Raw genomic sequence first — 15,963 nt, forward strand, 5'->3', positions numbered from 1 at the left:
GAATTAGCTGGTAACTTGGTAAGGCTCTTTCAGGTTGAGTAACATATTCACATTATCTCTTACAACAATGTGTTAGTGCAGAAACAACACATTAGCAGTCATATGATCATTAGCGATCATATGACACCTACATAAATTGCATCAATTGAAGAGAGACTGTTATTTGGAAAAACTGTTAGGAGTAAAAGTTAGCCAAAGCTGGAGTGCTTGCGAAAGCATTAGTATAAAAAATGAAAGTGAAAATGAGTATGCACAATTGTATATGCTTATCTGTTAAAAGAAGGTTTACTTTATTAAGATGAAGTTTTATGAAATGCAAAATAGTTTTTCATTATAAAAATGGTAAAACTAATAAACTCTGTTAAATTTCCCATTTCATTTTCTTAATGAAAACAAGATATTTACATTTATAAAGCATTGCATTTTGTCAATTGCATTCGAGCAGTGTTAGTTTTCATGTTATTCTTAAAGTCTTATGCTGAACTGAATAAGAGATTTTCCTTAATAATTTTTGCTTTTGTAAAATGATAAAAGATGAGACAAATGGAAGGAAGATTTAATGGTCATTGCTGGAATGAATTTTTCCGAAGGAAAACATAACTCATTTGTTTTAAGTTGCATATGAAGGTATAAAATAACAAAAAGGAAAATGCTGACTTCAACTAAGATTACACCGAAACAAGAATATGTTGTTTGTATGAATTTTCCATTATGATTATTTTGGAAAGTTATTATTTAAAAGGCAGAGATTTTAACATGACTGATTTTATATATTTGGATGGAAATGAATATAGTTGAATTAAAACCTGAATCAGTTGTTGATATCATGAATGGTGACATACACTGAATCTCAGCCTATGTCTATGACTAATTACAAACTTTTTAAGCAGTATAAGTTTTATACAAAAACAAATAAATTCAATGATAGAGAATCTGGTGAGGCAAATAGGTCTTGTGTGAGAGGAGAACCTGGCCTTTTGGCTAGTTGACTACAACTTGTTTTTTTTTTTCTTGGTTTTGGTAAGAAGAAAAAGTGCATACAACTTGCTGGTCAAGATATCAAGCGTAATTCTCTTACTAGTGAACTTTTGGAAATTTTCCAAACAGCCAAGTCTAGACAGTTTTGTTATGAACAAAACTTTGACAAATATTTCTGAAAGGGACAAACTTTGCACCATCAGTTGATGTCTAATTGAATATCCAAACAGAATTCTAAAGAGAGAACTCCTAGGTAAACTAATGTTTAAAATTATATCATACTGATATATAATCCACTGTGTATATTTTAATATAAAATGTGTATTGCCAGTGAAATTTAATTTTTAGTGCAGTGTGGATGTTACAAAAACCTTGTGCTTTTTCTGAAAAATCTCTTATTTTCTTCCTGTTCTTTGTGACAAACTCCTGCTTTTTTTGCAAAAAACTCATTTGCCTGTTGTTGACCACTGATCACCTCAAGCAAAGCTATTTATTTCAGAAGCAATTCAACCAAATCCTATGAACACAGCCTATATATCATATTAAACCACTATAATGGTTGCTTTCACTAACAATGTAATAGCATCTTATCCCATTCAAACTTACTGCTTCCTGGGTGATGAGAAAAGTAATGGTTGAACTTCAGAGTGGCTTGTATATTTGTAAATATGCATGCTTTTATTGTATTTATTTTGGACTGTGACTTCTCTCATATGCACAAAAAGCTTCTTATCCAAGTTCCATGATTCCTAATTAGCCTTTTCAGTTAGTTTGTTAGCCTGTTAGTTAGTTAGTTTGTAACCTGACTAAACAATAGTCAGGTTACAGTTTATTGATGTATTATATTGTTTAGTTATCATTTGATTCCATTTATACAAAATTATTCTTGGTAAGTTTGGCAGTATACACCTTTTCAACTTCCTCCATATACATAGATAGTTTCTAATTAACCTTTTTAATTAATTTGTCTAATCAAATTATAATTTTTTTTCATTCCTACTGGTTCACTTTGTTAGATTAACTTGTAACTAATTTCATGGTTTTTCATTCATATATTGTATTATCGTTCATTTATTTTTGATTTCTTTATGAATTAATTATCCTAATTATTGTTTGCTGACTTCAGCATATGTTATGCTAAAAACATGGGAAACCTGAACATTATGAACTTTTTAGTATATGTAAAAAATTACTATTTTTACTATTGTAGAAGATTTATTTTATTCAGAGTGCTGTGTCACTACTTCAGTTTTTCCTTTTATATCTTTCAGGCAGATATTCAAAAAATATTGAGGCATGCAAGAAAATTGCCAGAAAAGACACAGAATTTCTATAAAGTAAGTTGTTCATCTGTACTATGATCACTTAAAGAAATTTATTTCAAAATATGACTGTTGAGAGGCATGGCTTGATGTAGCTATTCTTTAACCTTCTTGTGGGTGTGTTTTGCGGAACAGAAAAACTTAACACTTAAACATATACAGTCAGACCTCTTGGTCATTACATTGAAAATAGTTTCTATATAATGAACTGATTTTGAGAGACCTGGGTACACATCGTTTGCACCTCTGGCCTTTAGGCAATAGAGCTAATACTGTAGAAAGCATAAATTAAGAGCTAAAAGGATTAGGAATCAATCCCGTGTTAGCTTTAATAGCTAAAGGCGTTAATTCCGTGAATTAAGAGCTAAAACATTTTACAATTTAATGGTGTCTGTAAAACAGAGCAGGAGGAAACTGGCCAACCACATCATGGGATATAAAAAGATGGAAAGTTCTGGGAGAGGCCTTTGCCCAGCAGAGGGTCAGCAATGGCTAAAAAGAAGTAAAACCTATACAACTTATATACTACTGTACCAAGAAGTCCTGCTGGTCAGCTGTCCACAACCATTGGCAAATATTAAAGCATATTCCCAATGCGGGCATTGACTCTGGTCAACGTATTTTCTACCATAAGCATCCTATTAGAGAATTAGGAGAAAGTGATTTTTCTTTATCTCGGAAATTCATCTGTTGTTTTGAAGAAATGAATCATCCACACTTTCACTAAATTTCACCTGTCTCTGTTTACATGGTAGCTACAAGTGGTCCCTAATTTCAGCTTTGTTTAACTGCTGTGCAAGTAACCTTAACAGTGTCTAAGAGGAAATCCTTTAGTGTAGTGTGAAAAAGTGGAAGTGCTTAATAGTATAGATCAGAGCATTAGAAAAAGAAATTGCTTTAAAATTTGTATCCCTGCCAGTAAGTGTGTCAGCCATTCTGAAAAACCGTGTTTCGATTTTCAAACTGTTTGAGGAAACAGGAAGCGTGCAAAATTATGCCTTTGGGAAGAAGTAAATGAAGCAGTTTTTAAGTGGACGAAGTTGATTCGAGGCCAAAACATGCCGATATCAGGGCTATTAATAAAAAAAAAGGTTATTGAGTATGCATTTTTTCTGGGGCACAAAACATTTCAAGCCAGTTCTGGTTGGCTGAACAAATTTAAAGAACGTCATGCTTTCTCGAAAAAGTTATTTCTGATGAAAGTGGAGTTACAATCGAAGAAGACCATATCCATTGGAAAGAAACAGTTTTGAAAAAAAGTATAGAGGATTACTTGGCCAAAGACATATTCAACATTGATGAAACAGGTCTATTTTTTAAATGTTTGCCAAACAAGACACTGACTTTTAAAGTTGATAAATGTGTAGGTGGTAAAAATAGTAAGAAGAGAATTACACTCTTGGTTGCAAATATGGCTGGTAACAAAAAACTGAAGCTTTTGGCAATAGGCAAAAGTAAACAACCCCTATATTTCAAAGGAATAAAATTGTTAGTGGACTACAACTACAACAAAAAATCTTGAATGACAAGTGAAATTTTTGAGCAGTGGATTTTAAATTTCGATAGAAAGATGACCAAAGAAAACAGAAAAATCATGTTGATTGTCGACAACTTCCTTGCCCACCTTCACTTGGTAATTTTGAAACTTACAAGTGTGAAGCTTGTTTTCTTCCTTCTGAATAATTCATCTTAACTGCAGCCAGTGCCGGATTTACATATAAGCTAAACAAGCTACTGCCTAGGGCCTCACATTCCAAGGGGCCTTGCTCCATCTTAAAAAATCCTTTTTTAATATTGTCACAGGTGAACAGTAAGGGAGAAGGGCCTCATACATGTTATAGCTTAGGACCACAGCAAGTTTAAATCTGGCCATGACTGCAGTGCATGGACCAAGGCATTATCAAGAATTTGAAAATGCACTACCGAAGGCTCATACTGAAAAAAATTGTACTAAGAATAGAAGCCAACCAACCTATAGATTCTGTTATAGATTTGTGGATGTGCATATCAGAGTTTGCAAAAGTGTGGAGTCGAGATGTGACTGAAACAACAATTAAGAATTGTTTCACAAAAGCAGGTTTTGCTAAAATGCTAATTAACAGAGATGAGAGGGATGAACTACTAGAAGACATTGAACAATCTTAGGAAGAGTTCCAAGCGAGGGTTGATCAGTGGAAAAATTGTTCTTGGCAAATTTTTAGGAGTCGATAATGATGTCATAGTAGCTGAATATCCGAGTGACTCCAACATTTTGTAGCGTATTTAAAGAACTAGTGACAATATCAATGATGCGTTGGATGAAAATGAGGGCAATATTAAACACTCCAATCAAGAAACGTTGGCAGTATTTGAAACTTTGTATTGAGGCCGTCAGTGGAAAGGAAATGTAACAGAAAATATATCTCAGTGGTTAAAGTTTAAACAAATTCGAACATTTTTATGAAAGGTGCACAGTAGAATCCAGTGTACAATAAAAAATAACCAAATATTTTATGACATAAAAGTGTACTAATATATTTTGTGCATCATGTATGTACGTAGTCATTTCTTAATATGTATGTATTGATAAATTGTTTTAAAATGTTAGAAAATGTAACCATTTCCACTTATTTCTGATTTATTTCCCATCTTTTACTATATTTCTGAATTTACGGTATTTTTCATTGTTGAAAAGGTCATATTTCTTTATAATGAAATTTCTGTATAATGAATTTTTTCAAGGGAACGGTCGATTTTGTTATATAGAGGTCTGACTGTATTAGAATTACATCAAATGAATTTTAGTATTCTTTAAGTGTAGTCTTTACTTTCAATACATATCATTAATTATTCTATAATTGGAAAAGTATAGCCATAAAAAAAATTCTTTTTTTTTTTTTTTTTTTTTTTTTTTTTATTTGTGAAATTTTCCTAGGATTCAACAAGTTTGAATTGTAGGCAAAGTTCACACTTGATGTCAGCAAGTTGTTTACAATAGATGAAACTGGTTTCTGGATTCATTACCATGGTATGGAAACCAAACAACAATCAATGGAATAGCATTGTAAAGGATTTCCTTGCCACAAGGAATTTCAAGGGTGCTACCAGGCCTCCATAGCCGAGTAGTCAGGAGTGGGAGTGCAGTGGCACACGCTCTTTGAATAGACCGGGGTTCAAGCCCCTGACTGCTAAATACGGTCAATCTGCCAACCCACACTGGACCAGCGTGGCAGATTATGGTCCATTTCCCTCAGCATGAATTGTTGAGGAGGCTTCCATCCTGCAGTGGGTTGATAATGACTGCAATTTACTTTACTTTTACCAGTGTGATGACATTAGCATTTTGGAACAAAGAAGAGGCAATCGTTAATTACCTACAAAAGATAAATCCATTGTGATTGAATATTATTTTTCCTTGCTACTGAAATTTCACAGGCATTTAAAGGTCAGTTGTCTAAAGAAAGTGAAAATACATACAGTGAATTAATTCAGTATATTTTCATGGCCTCGTTTGAAAATGTTTGCATGGTGCTCAGTCTGTTTGTCTGTAGGTAATGCAGAGGGTCAAAATGTGTCACCCCTTGATTTACATCAATGATTATGATTAGTATTAAAAGTGACAAACCAATGCAAGGAAGCAAGCTTGTACGGCATCACCCAAAAAAAATAAAATAAAAACACTATCCAGTTCACTTTCCATTCTTCCTTCTAATTAATAATTTGTTCATTCACTTCTAATAACTTGTTCAGCACTTCTTTAAATTTATTTAAACTATCCGGTTCCACAACACCAGATAGAGGTTTGTTACAACAGTCAATTATTTTCTGACTGAAATCAAATTTTCACATATCTATCCGGCAACTCTCCTTTACCAATTTAAATTTATTAAAAGAAAGATTAAGAATGCCATTCAACATTAAGTTTATCCAACCAATTGAAAGCTTTAAACACTTCAATCAAGTCTTTTTACAGATACCTAGTTTCCAGAATACTGCAATTTACAAATCTATATCTTTCCTAAAATGAGGCTTCCAAAGCTGAATGCAGTACTCAAGATGCATCCTAACCACTGTCTTATGTAACAGGATAATCATCTTTTTGTCCCTTCTCGCAAAATTCCTGTATATTGACAAATTCTCCACTACCTAGAGTGTGATACCACTTTTAATATCTCAGTTGATATTAAACTTTTACTTTTAATATCTCAGTTGATATTAAAGCTTAGCCTCCATGTCTACTTCCTTGGACACTTCCAATTTGACATGTGTACTTGTTAACAAGACAAGTTGGTTCTGTTGATTAGCTGTCCATTGACGTGGAAACTTGGAGGATGAGGGGAGGGGGAAAGAATTACAAAGTTACATGCAAATGTAACAGCTGATGTAGTGCAGTCTTATCAGAAATTAAATTCAATAACTGCCAATTATACCTAACCCAAACATACAAACTGAAAACATTGGTGTAAGTGAAATAGCATGTTCCAACTGTAAAGAAACAAAATCTTTAACCTCTGAAAGCATCTCAAGTACTAGCAAAAGTCCACCACAAGAAGAAGCAAGAATTTCTAGAAGCATTTTTCTTACAAAAAAATTCCATGAGCATAAATGAAAATCAGTGATCTCCATCTCCCTACTCAATAGTGCTGTTCAGAAAAAATTTCCAGAATCCCTACACCTCACCATGCAGATCAACTCTCTTTTATGTCAAAAAAAAATTCTAACTTGTTTGAATCCTCAACTACTGACAAAGGCCCACAGAAAAGGGTTCTAAAATATGGTTTCAGCCCCTAGAATTTTTAATAATCTTCTGCCATAAGATATCTAATTAATATAATGAAGTGCTCAGTTATTCAACCGTTATTAAATTATTATTATAATTTATAACTGCAGTTGAAGCTCTTTATAGCAGCTCTCTTTTTAATATCCCAGCATGTTATAATAACCATGTAATAGGTCCTAGCAGATTTCTCTTAAACCTAATACTATTTCATATTTGTTATAATGATCTCAAAAGCTGAACGGGTTGTCTTTAACAACCAAAAAATTTTCACCACACTATCTTGTTTTATACTTTTTTTATTACAGTATTTGTATTGTATTATCAAAATGAAAGAATGCTAATTTGTTTAAGCTAATGACTAAAATACAGGCTGACTTTAAGAAACCACTCAGTAACTACAAGTTCATTTCATTATACAGTATATATAAACTGTATATTTATTAATATGCCATTTGCAGACAAAATTAAGATTTTACAAGCTTTGCTAAAAGGTTTGGCATTCCTGAGAATGCCAAACACCATTTTGAAAGATTGAATGCTTAGAGAAATCTACTGCACTAGATAAGATCAAAGCATAAAAGGCAAAAGATCCGGATCTCAAAAAGGTACTCTTTGGAATCGATAATGATGAAGCATGCTAAAAATGTTACCATAAACAGAAATCTTTTAACAACTGAGGCCAAATCATTTCCACAATGGAAGAATATTGAAGATATCAACTTTCCAATGGATGGTTCCAGAAATTTAAGACTCATCATGAGCAGCTTTTCAAAAAAAAAACGTGCGCTGTGAAATTGCAACACTAAAGCATCCCAGCATGTTATGAATGGAAGGAGAATCATTTAAAGCTGTTTAGTTGGTGTACAACCACAATCTTCAATGCCAAAAAAAATTGGACCTTTTTTTAAGTTGTTACCAGGTAAAGCACATTTAAAAGAGAAATTTAGTGGCACAAAAAAGAGGTAAAACAGCATGTCTGGCACAGAGAAATTTTCTCCCTTAATTAGCATTAATTAAGGCATATGATGCAAGAAAGCAAGCGTATACAGCATCAGCCAAAAAAAAAAAAAAAAAAAAAAAACCATTATCTCCAAAACTGTCCAGTTCTTCCTTAAATTTATTTAAGCTCAACTTCCACAACAACAGATGGAAGTCTGTTCCAGCAATCAACTACCCGCTGGCTAAAGGTAAACTTCCTCACATCTATTCAGCAACTGTCTTTCCTCAATTTGAATATATGTCCCCTCAGGTTCGTAATCTGAGCAATCAGAAGAATCTCATCATCGTTTAGCCTGGTCAAACCATTCAGGGCCTTATACACTTCAATCAGATCACCTTGCAGGTGCCTAGTCTCCGGATGCTGCACCGTGTAGACCTTAAGCCTTTCGTCTCTGTACGCAGTACTTAAGCCTCTCTGTACGCAGTACTCAAAGTGTGGCCTGACCATTGCCTTATACAAGGAGATAATCACCTCCTTGTCTCTGCTAGCAAAATTCTGATATATCATTGACAAGACGACATGACCTGCTCTGGCAGCCCATCTGCACTGCTCATAGAACTTCATATCTGACTGCACAATTACCCCTGGGTCTTTTTCATTCTCCACCTCCCTGAGTTTAGTACCACACATTTGTTAAACTTCAGTTGCCACTTCTCAGTCCATCTGCCTAACTTTTCTAAATCCTGTTGTAGAAGCATACTGTCTTTTCTGTTATTAACAACCCTGCCAACCTTTGTAATCATTGGGAAATGGGAATGCTAATCATTGGGAAAGCCTAAAAGCTCTGATGTTTTAAAGATTTGAAGATATTGTCGACTATATATCAGACAGGCCAAAAGGCTTGGATGTCATCAAAAGTATAAGAAGAATGAATGAGCGACTTCAATTTCAAAATGAGCTGGGAGAATAGAAAAACTTTGCTGTTTGTGGATAACTGCACCCTTCATATCATCACTGTTGAGTACCTGCCAGCTGATAGGCGCCTCCGTAGCCAGGTGGGAAGGAGCAACAGTGCATAGCACACGCTTCTTGATTAGACTGGGGTTCGAGCCCGTCACCACCAAATACGGAGGATGCGGAAAGGTCAGGGAATGACCACCGCATATTCCCAGAGCAATATGGCCTTAGTTGCTAATGCTCCTAAAAACCAAACTGCAAACAACTGCCAGCTGATATAACATCAATTTTTCAGCCACTTGATTAATGTGTAATAAATATGTTAAGCTATCAAATAATTCTATTAAACAAAATTGTTTTGTCTTAAAAGCAAAACATGATGCTAAATCAATGTACTGTAGTCAATGTGTTTGTGTTTTACCATAGAATGAGCTTGACAAAAAGTGATAGCCAGCTGCTTCAAACAATTTAAAATTAGATTTGTTGCCCTGAATGTTGCAACAAATGAAGCTTTGTATGCTTCTTTCTCTATTAATCATGAAGAATAGCTAATAATAGTGAAGACATTTGTAGTGATGTGTATCGTTGCCTAAACGTATAGGGAAATATGCTTTGAAGACTATTCTGAAGTGGATATAGACATTGCATGAATGAGGCAAAATGGGATGTGAAATCTGTAATGCTGAAGAAGAGCAATGTATAGCAAAAAGTTTCATTGAAGGATATAAATCAAGTATTAGAACTTGTATTTTTTTTTTTTTTTTTATCTCTCTCTCCCAAGTAAGCCTAACTGAAAGTGAATTAACTGCCATCATGCATGTTTGTAATTCTCTGCCAATGAAACTGCATTTTGACACATTATTTTAAAGTCTGAAACCACTTCCCCTGTTTGTGGTTAGGCCTTGATATATATGTATATGCGTACTGTATACACAAATATTACTGTATATATTAATTACTCTTTCTTTTTTTGTGTGTGTAAATTAATCTTACTACACTGTACAATCACTCCAAAATGCACAATCTTCATTTCTTAATTCTGAAATTATTCATGGCTAAAATTCCAGAAAAATTAGCATTAGTAGAGGCATACGATGCAAGAAAGCAAGCTTACACAGCATCAACTAAAAAAAAAAAAAAAAAAAAATTCCCATTTACTCCAAAAGCTTGTCTAGTCCTGATTTGAATTTATTTAAGCTGTCAACTTCCACAAAGACAGATGCAAGTTTTGTTCCAGCAATCAACCACCCGCTGGCTAAAGCCAAATTTCTGCACATCTATTCTACAACTGTCTTTCCTCAGTTTGAATTTGTCCCCTGAGGTGCATAATCTGAGCAATAAGAAGAATGCCATCAATATTGATCTTGCTCAAAAGATTCAAGCCCTTATACACCTCAATCAGATCACCTAGCAAGTGCCTAGTCTCCAGATGCTGCAGTTTGCAGAATTGAAGCCTTTCTTGGTAAGAGAAACCCTTTGTTCCACTCATCAATCTCATTGTCCTCCTCTGTACTCATTCCAGCAGCTCTACATCTTTCCTAAAATAAGCCTCCAGACCTGTATGCAGTACTCAAGGTGTGGCTTGACCATTGCCTTATACAAGAGGATGATCACCTCCTTATCTCTGCTAGCAAAATTCCTGTATATCATTAACATGATAAAGCACTATGGCCATAGTTGCCGATGCACCTAATAAATCCCTAAACAAACAAACAAATCATTAACAAGATCCCTTGAACTACTCTTGCAGTCCATCTGCACTACTCAGTAAGCTTCATATCTGACTGCACAATTATTCCCAGGTCTTTTTCCTTCTCCACTACCCTGAGTGTAGTACCACACAGTTGTTACGTAACTCTGGGGTTACTGCTGCTCATATGTGGTTCTTTGCATTTGTCAATGTTAAACTTCAGTTGCCACCTCTCAGCCTGTTCGCTCAACTTTTCTAGATCCTGTTGCAGTAGCATACTGTCATTAACAACCCTACCAACCTTCATATCGTTCTGCAAACTTGGACATTAGGCCTGATGTACCTTCGTCAATATCATTGATATATACAGAAAATAACAATGGCCCAGCACCAAACCCTGGGGAACTCCATTAATATCATTAGTCCACGAAGAGTGTTGTACATTGATTAGCACTCTGTCTTTACCCACCCAACCATTCCTTTATCCATAGCAGCAACTTGCCCTTAATGCTGTACTGCTCCAATTTGAACAGTAAACACGTGCAAAAGTATCAAAAGCTTTCCTAAAATCGAAGTAGATGATATCAAAATTATTTTTTTAATCCAGTTCCTTTGTGACCACATCATAGTATCCAATAAAATTCATCAGACAAGACTTTCCCTTAACAAGCCCATGCTCTGTCTGAACTATAACTGCAGTGCTGTCTAGATGATCCTGCAGTTCTTCTTTAACCAGTGACTCCATTATTTTCCCTGGAACAGAAGTTAAACTAACAGGTGTTAGTTTAACTTGCATCACCGTTTGATCCCCCTCTGTGAACTGGGGATACATTTGCACATCTTCAGTTCATGGGGACCTCCCCTGAGTCCAAGGATGCTCTCATAATCATGACTAAGGCTTAGCTTACTTCCTTTGCTGCATCCTCTAATATAACTGGATAGATCCCATCCACCCCAGGTACCTTTCTTATGTTTAACTTCAACAATATCTCCTCCACTTTTCTCTCAGTTATAACAAAATAGTTTAGCTCCCTGTTAGTTTGATAAGTTCTGGTCACCATTTTCCCTTCAGAATTCCTCATGTGTGAATGTAGATGCAAAATACTCCTTCAGTTTGTAAGGTATCTGAGCAGGATCATCAACAGTCAAGCATTAGCATTAGTAGAGGCATATGATGCAAGAAAGCAAGCTTATGCAGCATCAGCCAGAAACAAAAAAAAAAAAACACTCCCATTTCACCCCTCCGTTTGTTCGAAATACCTGTCCAGCTGAGCCTTAAATTTATTTAGGCTATCAACTTCCACAACAAGGGATGGAAGTCTGTTCCACAAACCAACTACCCGCTGGCTAAAGGCAAATTTCCAGACATCTATCCTACATCTGTCTTTCCTCAATTTGAATTTATTCCCTCTCAGGTGATTATTCTGAGCAAGAGGCAGAATCCCATCAGCATTGAGCATGCTCAAACCATTCAAGGCTTTTATACACCTCTATCAGATCACCTTGCAGGTGCCTAGTCTCCAGACACTGTAATTTGCAAAACTTAAGCCTTTCTTCGTAAGAGCAACCCTTTGTTCCAATCACTAACCTTGTTTCCCTGAATCTATATCAAGTGGGCCAACCGAATTCATCCCCTTCCTTCTAGCGTTTATATAAGTAAAGAAGTCTTTGTTGTGTTTATTTGCATTCTTTGCCCAAGATTTCTCATAATGTGCCCTCACTTGCCTAACCTCCTTTCTGACTTGATTACAGACTCACTTATATCTACCATATGCTTCTGTGTCTTCTGGTAATTTATTTGCATCCCATGATTTTTTCTTCTCTGCCACGAATCTCATTAGTTCATCTGACATTCATTTAGGCCTAAACCTTGAACAGTATTTCTTAGTTGGAAAAAAAAAGCCTAGTAGCTTCCAAGATTACTTCCCATTTAGAATTTGCTGTTGGTAACATCATCAGTTGGTCCCACTGTATAGAATTTAAAAACTGTCTGAGACCTCTATGAAAGCAAAGAGAAGTCACCTCTATGAAAGCAAAAACCGTTCCCTTTACCCCTAATGGTAGAGACATCTTTGAGTAAATCCTACATCTGTACTCTGTAATCACTGCCACTAATGGTTCCTTTATCTGCAGATTCTTAATGCATGAATAATTACTGCTGATAATCAGATCAAGAGTGTTAATCCCTCTGGTTGCCTCTCAAACATGCTACTGTAGAAAACAATCATCCAATAAATCCAAAAAAGTCTTGCTAATGTGAAAGTGACCAATCCACAAGTTCCAGTCAATATCTGGGAAGTTAAAATCCCTCATTGTCAGACATTCTGATTTACTGGCCCACTCTATTTCTCTGTACAATTGTTTGTTGTACTAATCAGAGTCATTAGGCCTATAACACACTCCTATTCTCATAACCTACAGCATAATCCCTCCTCCATTTCTATCCTTTCCATAAACATTGTACTCCCCAAATTCCAATTCTGCATTCCTTATATCTGTGTGACATGACACTCCAATATCTGCCTTTGATGTCTTTACCAGCACCTCAAATTTATTTACTATACTCCTGGCATTGGTGTACATGCAAGCATACATGCACCTGTTCTTACTCTTAGTTACCCTAACACAGCCCATGTATATTTACTTGTTCCGTGACTCCCAGCAGTCCTTGAAATCCCGAGCACCTCGCTTTCCAGGCTGCTTTTTCATGCTGCTCATTCCAAGAGAAGCAGTGAAGAATCACTTTCACCTCTGCTTGCGGCTACTGTCTATAAATCCCCCAAAGCTAGCAGTTTCCAACCCACCTAACACACTGCCTTGATAGCATCAGAAAATATTCTTGCATCCTTTTTATTTAAGCATATCCCATCCATGTAGAAACAATCTCTCCTTTTAATAAGCACAGACCATGCTGTGAAAAATTCTACCACACGAGCCTTGCACAATCTCTCCAGGGCCAAATTGATTGAAATTTTGAACTGAAATTCTGTCACATTAATTGAATTTCAGAGAAAACAAAGTGTATGTAGTAAATTAAAAAACCTTGATCTCACTATAGGAAAAGAAAGAGAAATATCCTGTTGTTTAATTTATTTAACTATTTTCCAGGAATTAAACAGATTACGGCGAGCAGCTTTATCATTTGGATTTTATGAATTGTTGGAGGGAATGGCTACTATATTAGACCGAGAGTGTACATTATTGCCTGGCTCAGCTCACCCAGATGCTGCACTGCAGCTCACACATGCTGCTAGTGCCTTACGAGGTCCAAGTAGCCAAGATTATAGTTCTTCTATTATGCCTCTGAGGACCAAGTTTTCTAGTGATGATTAAGTTTTAACTACCTATAAGCAGTGAATTCTTTAATTTGCAGCCAAAATTATTTTGAAAAACTGATATCTATAATTCATCCCATATGCTGTATGATTCATTTCCCATTATCATGTTTAAAAAAAGTAATAAACCTGTATTTGTATATATCCTTCTCTAATTTTTTGCCATGTGTGGGGAATATTATTGATAAAGTATTTTCCATGTTGTTGTTAAATGACAGTAATATAATCATGAAAAAATCTTAATTCTTAAGAATTTTTGTTTTTTTTAATCAGAATAATTAAATGCATATTTTTAATATATAAAAGTAAAATACATTTGGACCTATGAATTCATATATCAGTAGTTTTTACTTTGGGTATAGTGGAATTCATCCCATTGGATATTGTTAAAAAATTGTTCTTTCTTGTTTGATTTAACAGTAACATTCACACATAAGTTTCTTTAGACATTATTTTACTAACATGCAAAGTTCTCAATACATTCACATAATGCAATGGCAACTTTATTTTTCTCTTGCGCCATGGCCGAACAACATGTATTGTATTCTAACACACAACTGAGATTACTTAATTAATACCAAGAACTGTGTTTCTTATACTGCTCTAAATCTAGCAAGCATACACATGTAGAACTCTTGGGAAAATTAGTATTAGTTGCAAATAATACAAAACAGCAAGCGTATGATGTATCAGCAAAAAAAAAAAAAAAAAAAAACTCCCACATCACCTATTCATCCCCTCCAGTAATTTGTCTAGTTCTTTCTTAAATTTATTCAAACTATCCACTTCCACAATAACAGGTGGAAGTTTGTTCCAACAATCAACCACCCACTGGCTGAAGGCAAACTTCTGTATATCTATCCTGCAACCATCCATCCTTCCTAAATTTCAATTTATACCTCCATCCCCCCCCATGTAGTCTGAACAAGAAGAATGCTATCAGCATTGAACTTGCTCAATGTGTTCAAAGCCTTAAACACTTCAGTCAGATCACATCTCAGGTGCCTAGTCTCCAGCTGCTGCAACTTGTAAAACTGAAACATTTTTTAGTAAGACCACCTTTTTGTTCCCTTCACCGATCTCACTGCTCTTCTCTGCACCTTTTCCAACATACCTACTTCCTTCCTAAAGTGAGACCCCCAGACCAGTATGCAGCCTAACCATTGTTGTACAATGAGAATCACCTCTTTATCCCTGCTAGTAAAGTTCTTGTACATCATTAACAAAACCCCTTGCACTGCTTGGAGAATTTCATATCTGACCGCACAATTACCCCCAGGTCTTTTTCATTTTCCACTACACTGAGTGTAATACCACACAGTATATTAATCTGAGATTACTCCTACCCATGTGCAATATTTGTTAATGTGAAATTGCCATTTCTCATCTCAGATCTGGCAGTATCCTTATGTTTACTCATACATTACATGTGGGTCAGCTTCATAGAATATGATTTCAATTTCTAGTTTATCTCACTTTGTATATGAGGCAATTTTTGGGGTAGTTTATGTAAATTATATATTATTATTATATTAATAATATTCTGAATATTTATAACTATTTACCCTAGAATAACATCATTATTAACGTTGTAAGCTTAACAACTGGGAGACACAATATATGTTCTCCCTATATTGAATGGTTGTGCAAAGGGGGATTGGATTTTGGCTATATTTGAAAGCCCATCGGTTGCAGTGCCACAGTTGGCCTCAGAGGAATTCTGTGTTTGTGGATTTTTGGCAAACTATTAAACTGGGTTAATTGGCAGTCCACAATGCATGAAGCCAACAGTTCAGGTCTTTATCAATGTTTTTATGACTAACCCCTATGTTCAGTGGATCTTCATCTGGCTCATTTAAAAATTTTAATTTTTAAATTCAAGTCTGCAAGTGACTCTATTGTAAAGTGTTTTTGGGTCAGACGGCACCAGGGGTTTCCCCCATCTCTGCGTAGTATACATTGTCGTGTGATACAGTACACTG

At 35.3% G+C, this 15,963-nt stretch overlaps 1 protein-coding gene across 3 annotated transcripts in view; it reads left to right on the forward strand.

The window, feature by feature from the left end:
- Positions 1 to 14,013, forward strand: part of IntS14 (integrator complex subunit 14) — a 286,147-nt gene extending 272,134 nt beyond the window's left edge. For all 3 annotated transcript variants that reach the window (XM_090377975.1, XM_090377974.1, XM_090377976.1), the window contains exons 8-9: positions 2,250 to 2,315; positions 13,755 to 14,013. In XM_090377975.1, coding sequence (XP_090234101.1) covers positions 2,250 to 2,315; positions 13,755 to 13,979 — 291 coding nt within the window. In that variant the 3' untranslated portion in view covers positions 13,980 to 14,013. The remainder of the gene's footprint in view (positions 1 to 2,249; positions 2,316 to 13,754) is intronic.
- The last annotated feature ends 1,950 nt before the right edge of the window (positions 14,014 to 15,963 follow it).

This window comes from Mastigoproctus giganteus, chromosome 7 (genome assembly GCF_048544385.1).
Source record: "Mastigoproctus giganteus isolate SK-2022 chromosome 7, ASM4854438v1, whole genome shotgun sequence".
Classification (NCBI taxonomy): domain Eukaryota; kingdom Metazoa; phylum Arthropoda; class Arachnida; order Uropygi; family Thelyphonidae; genus Mastigoproctus; species Mastigoproctus giganteus.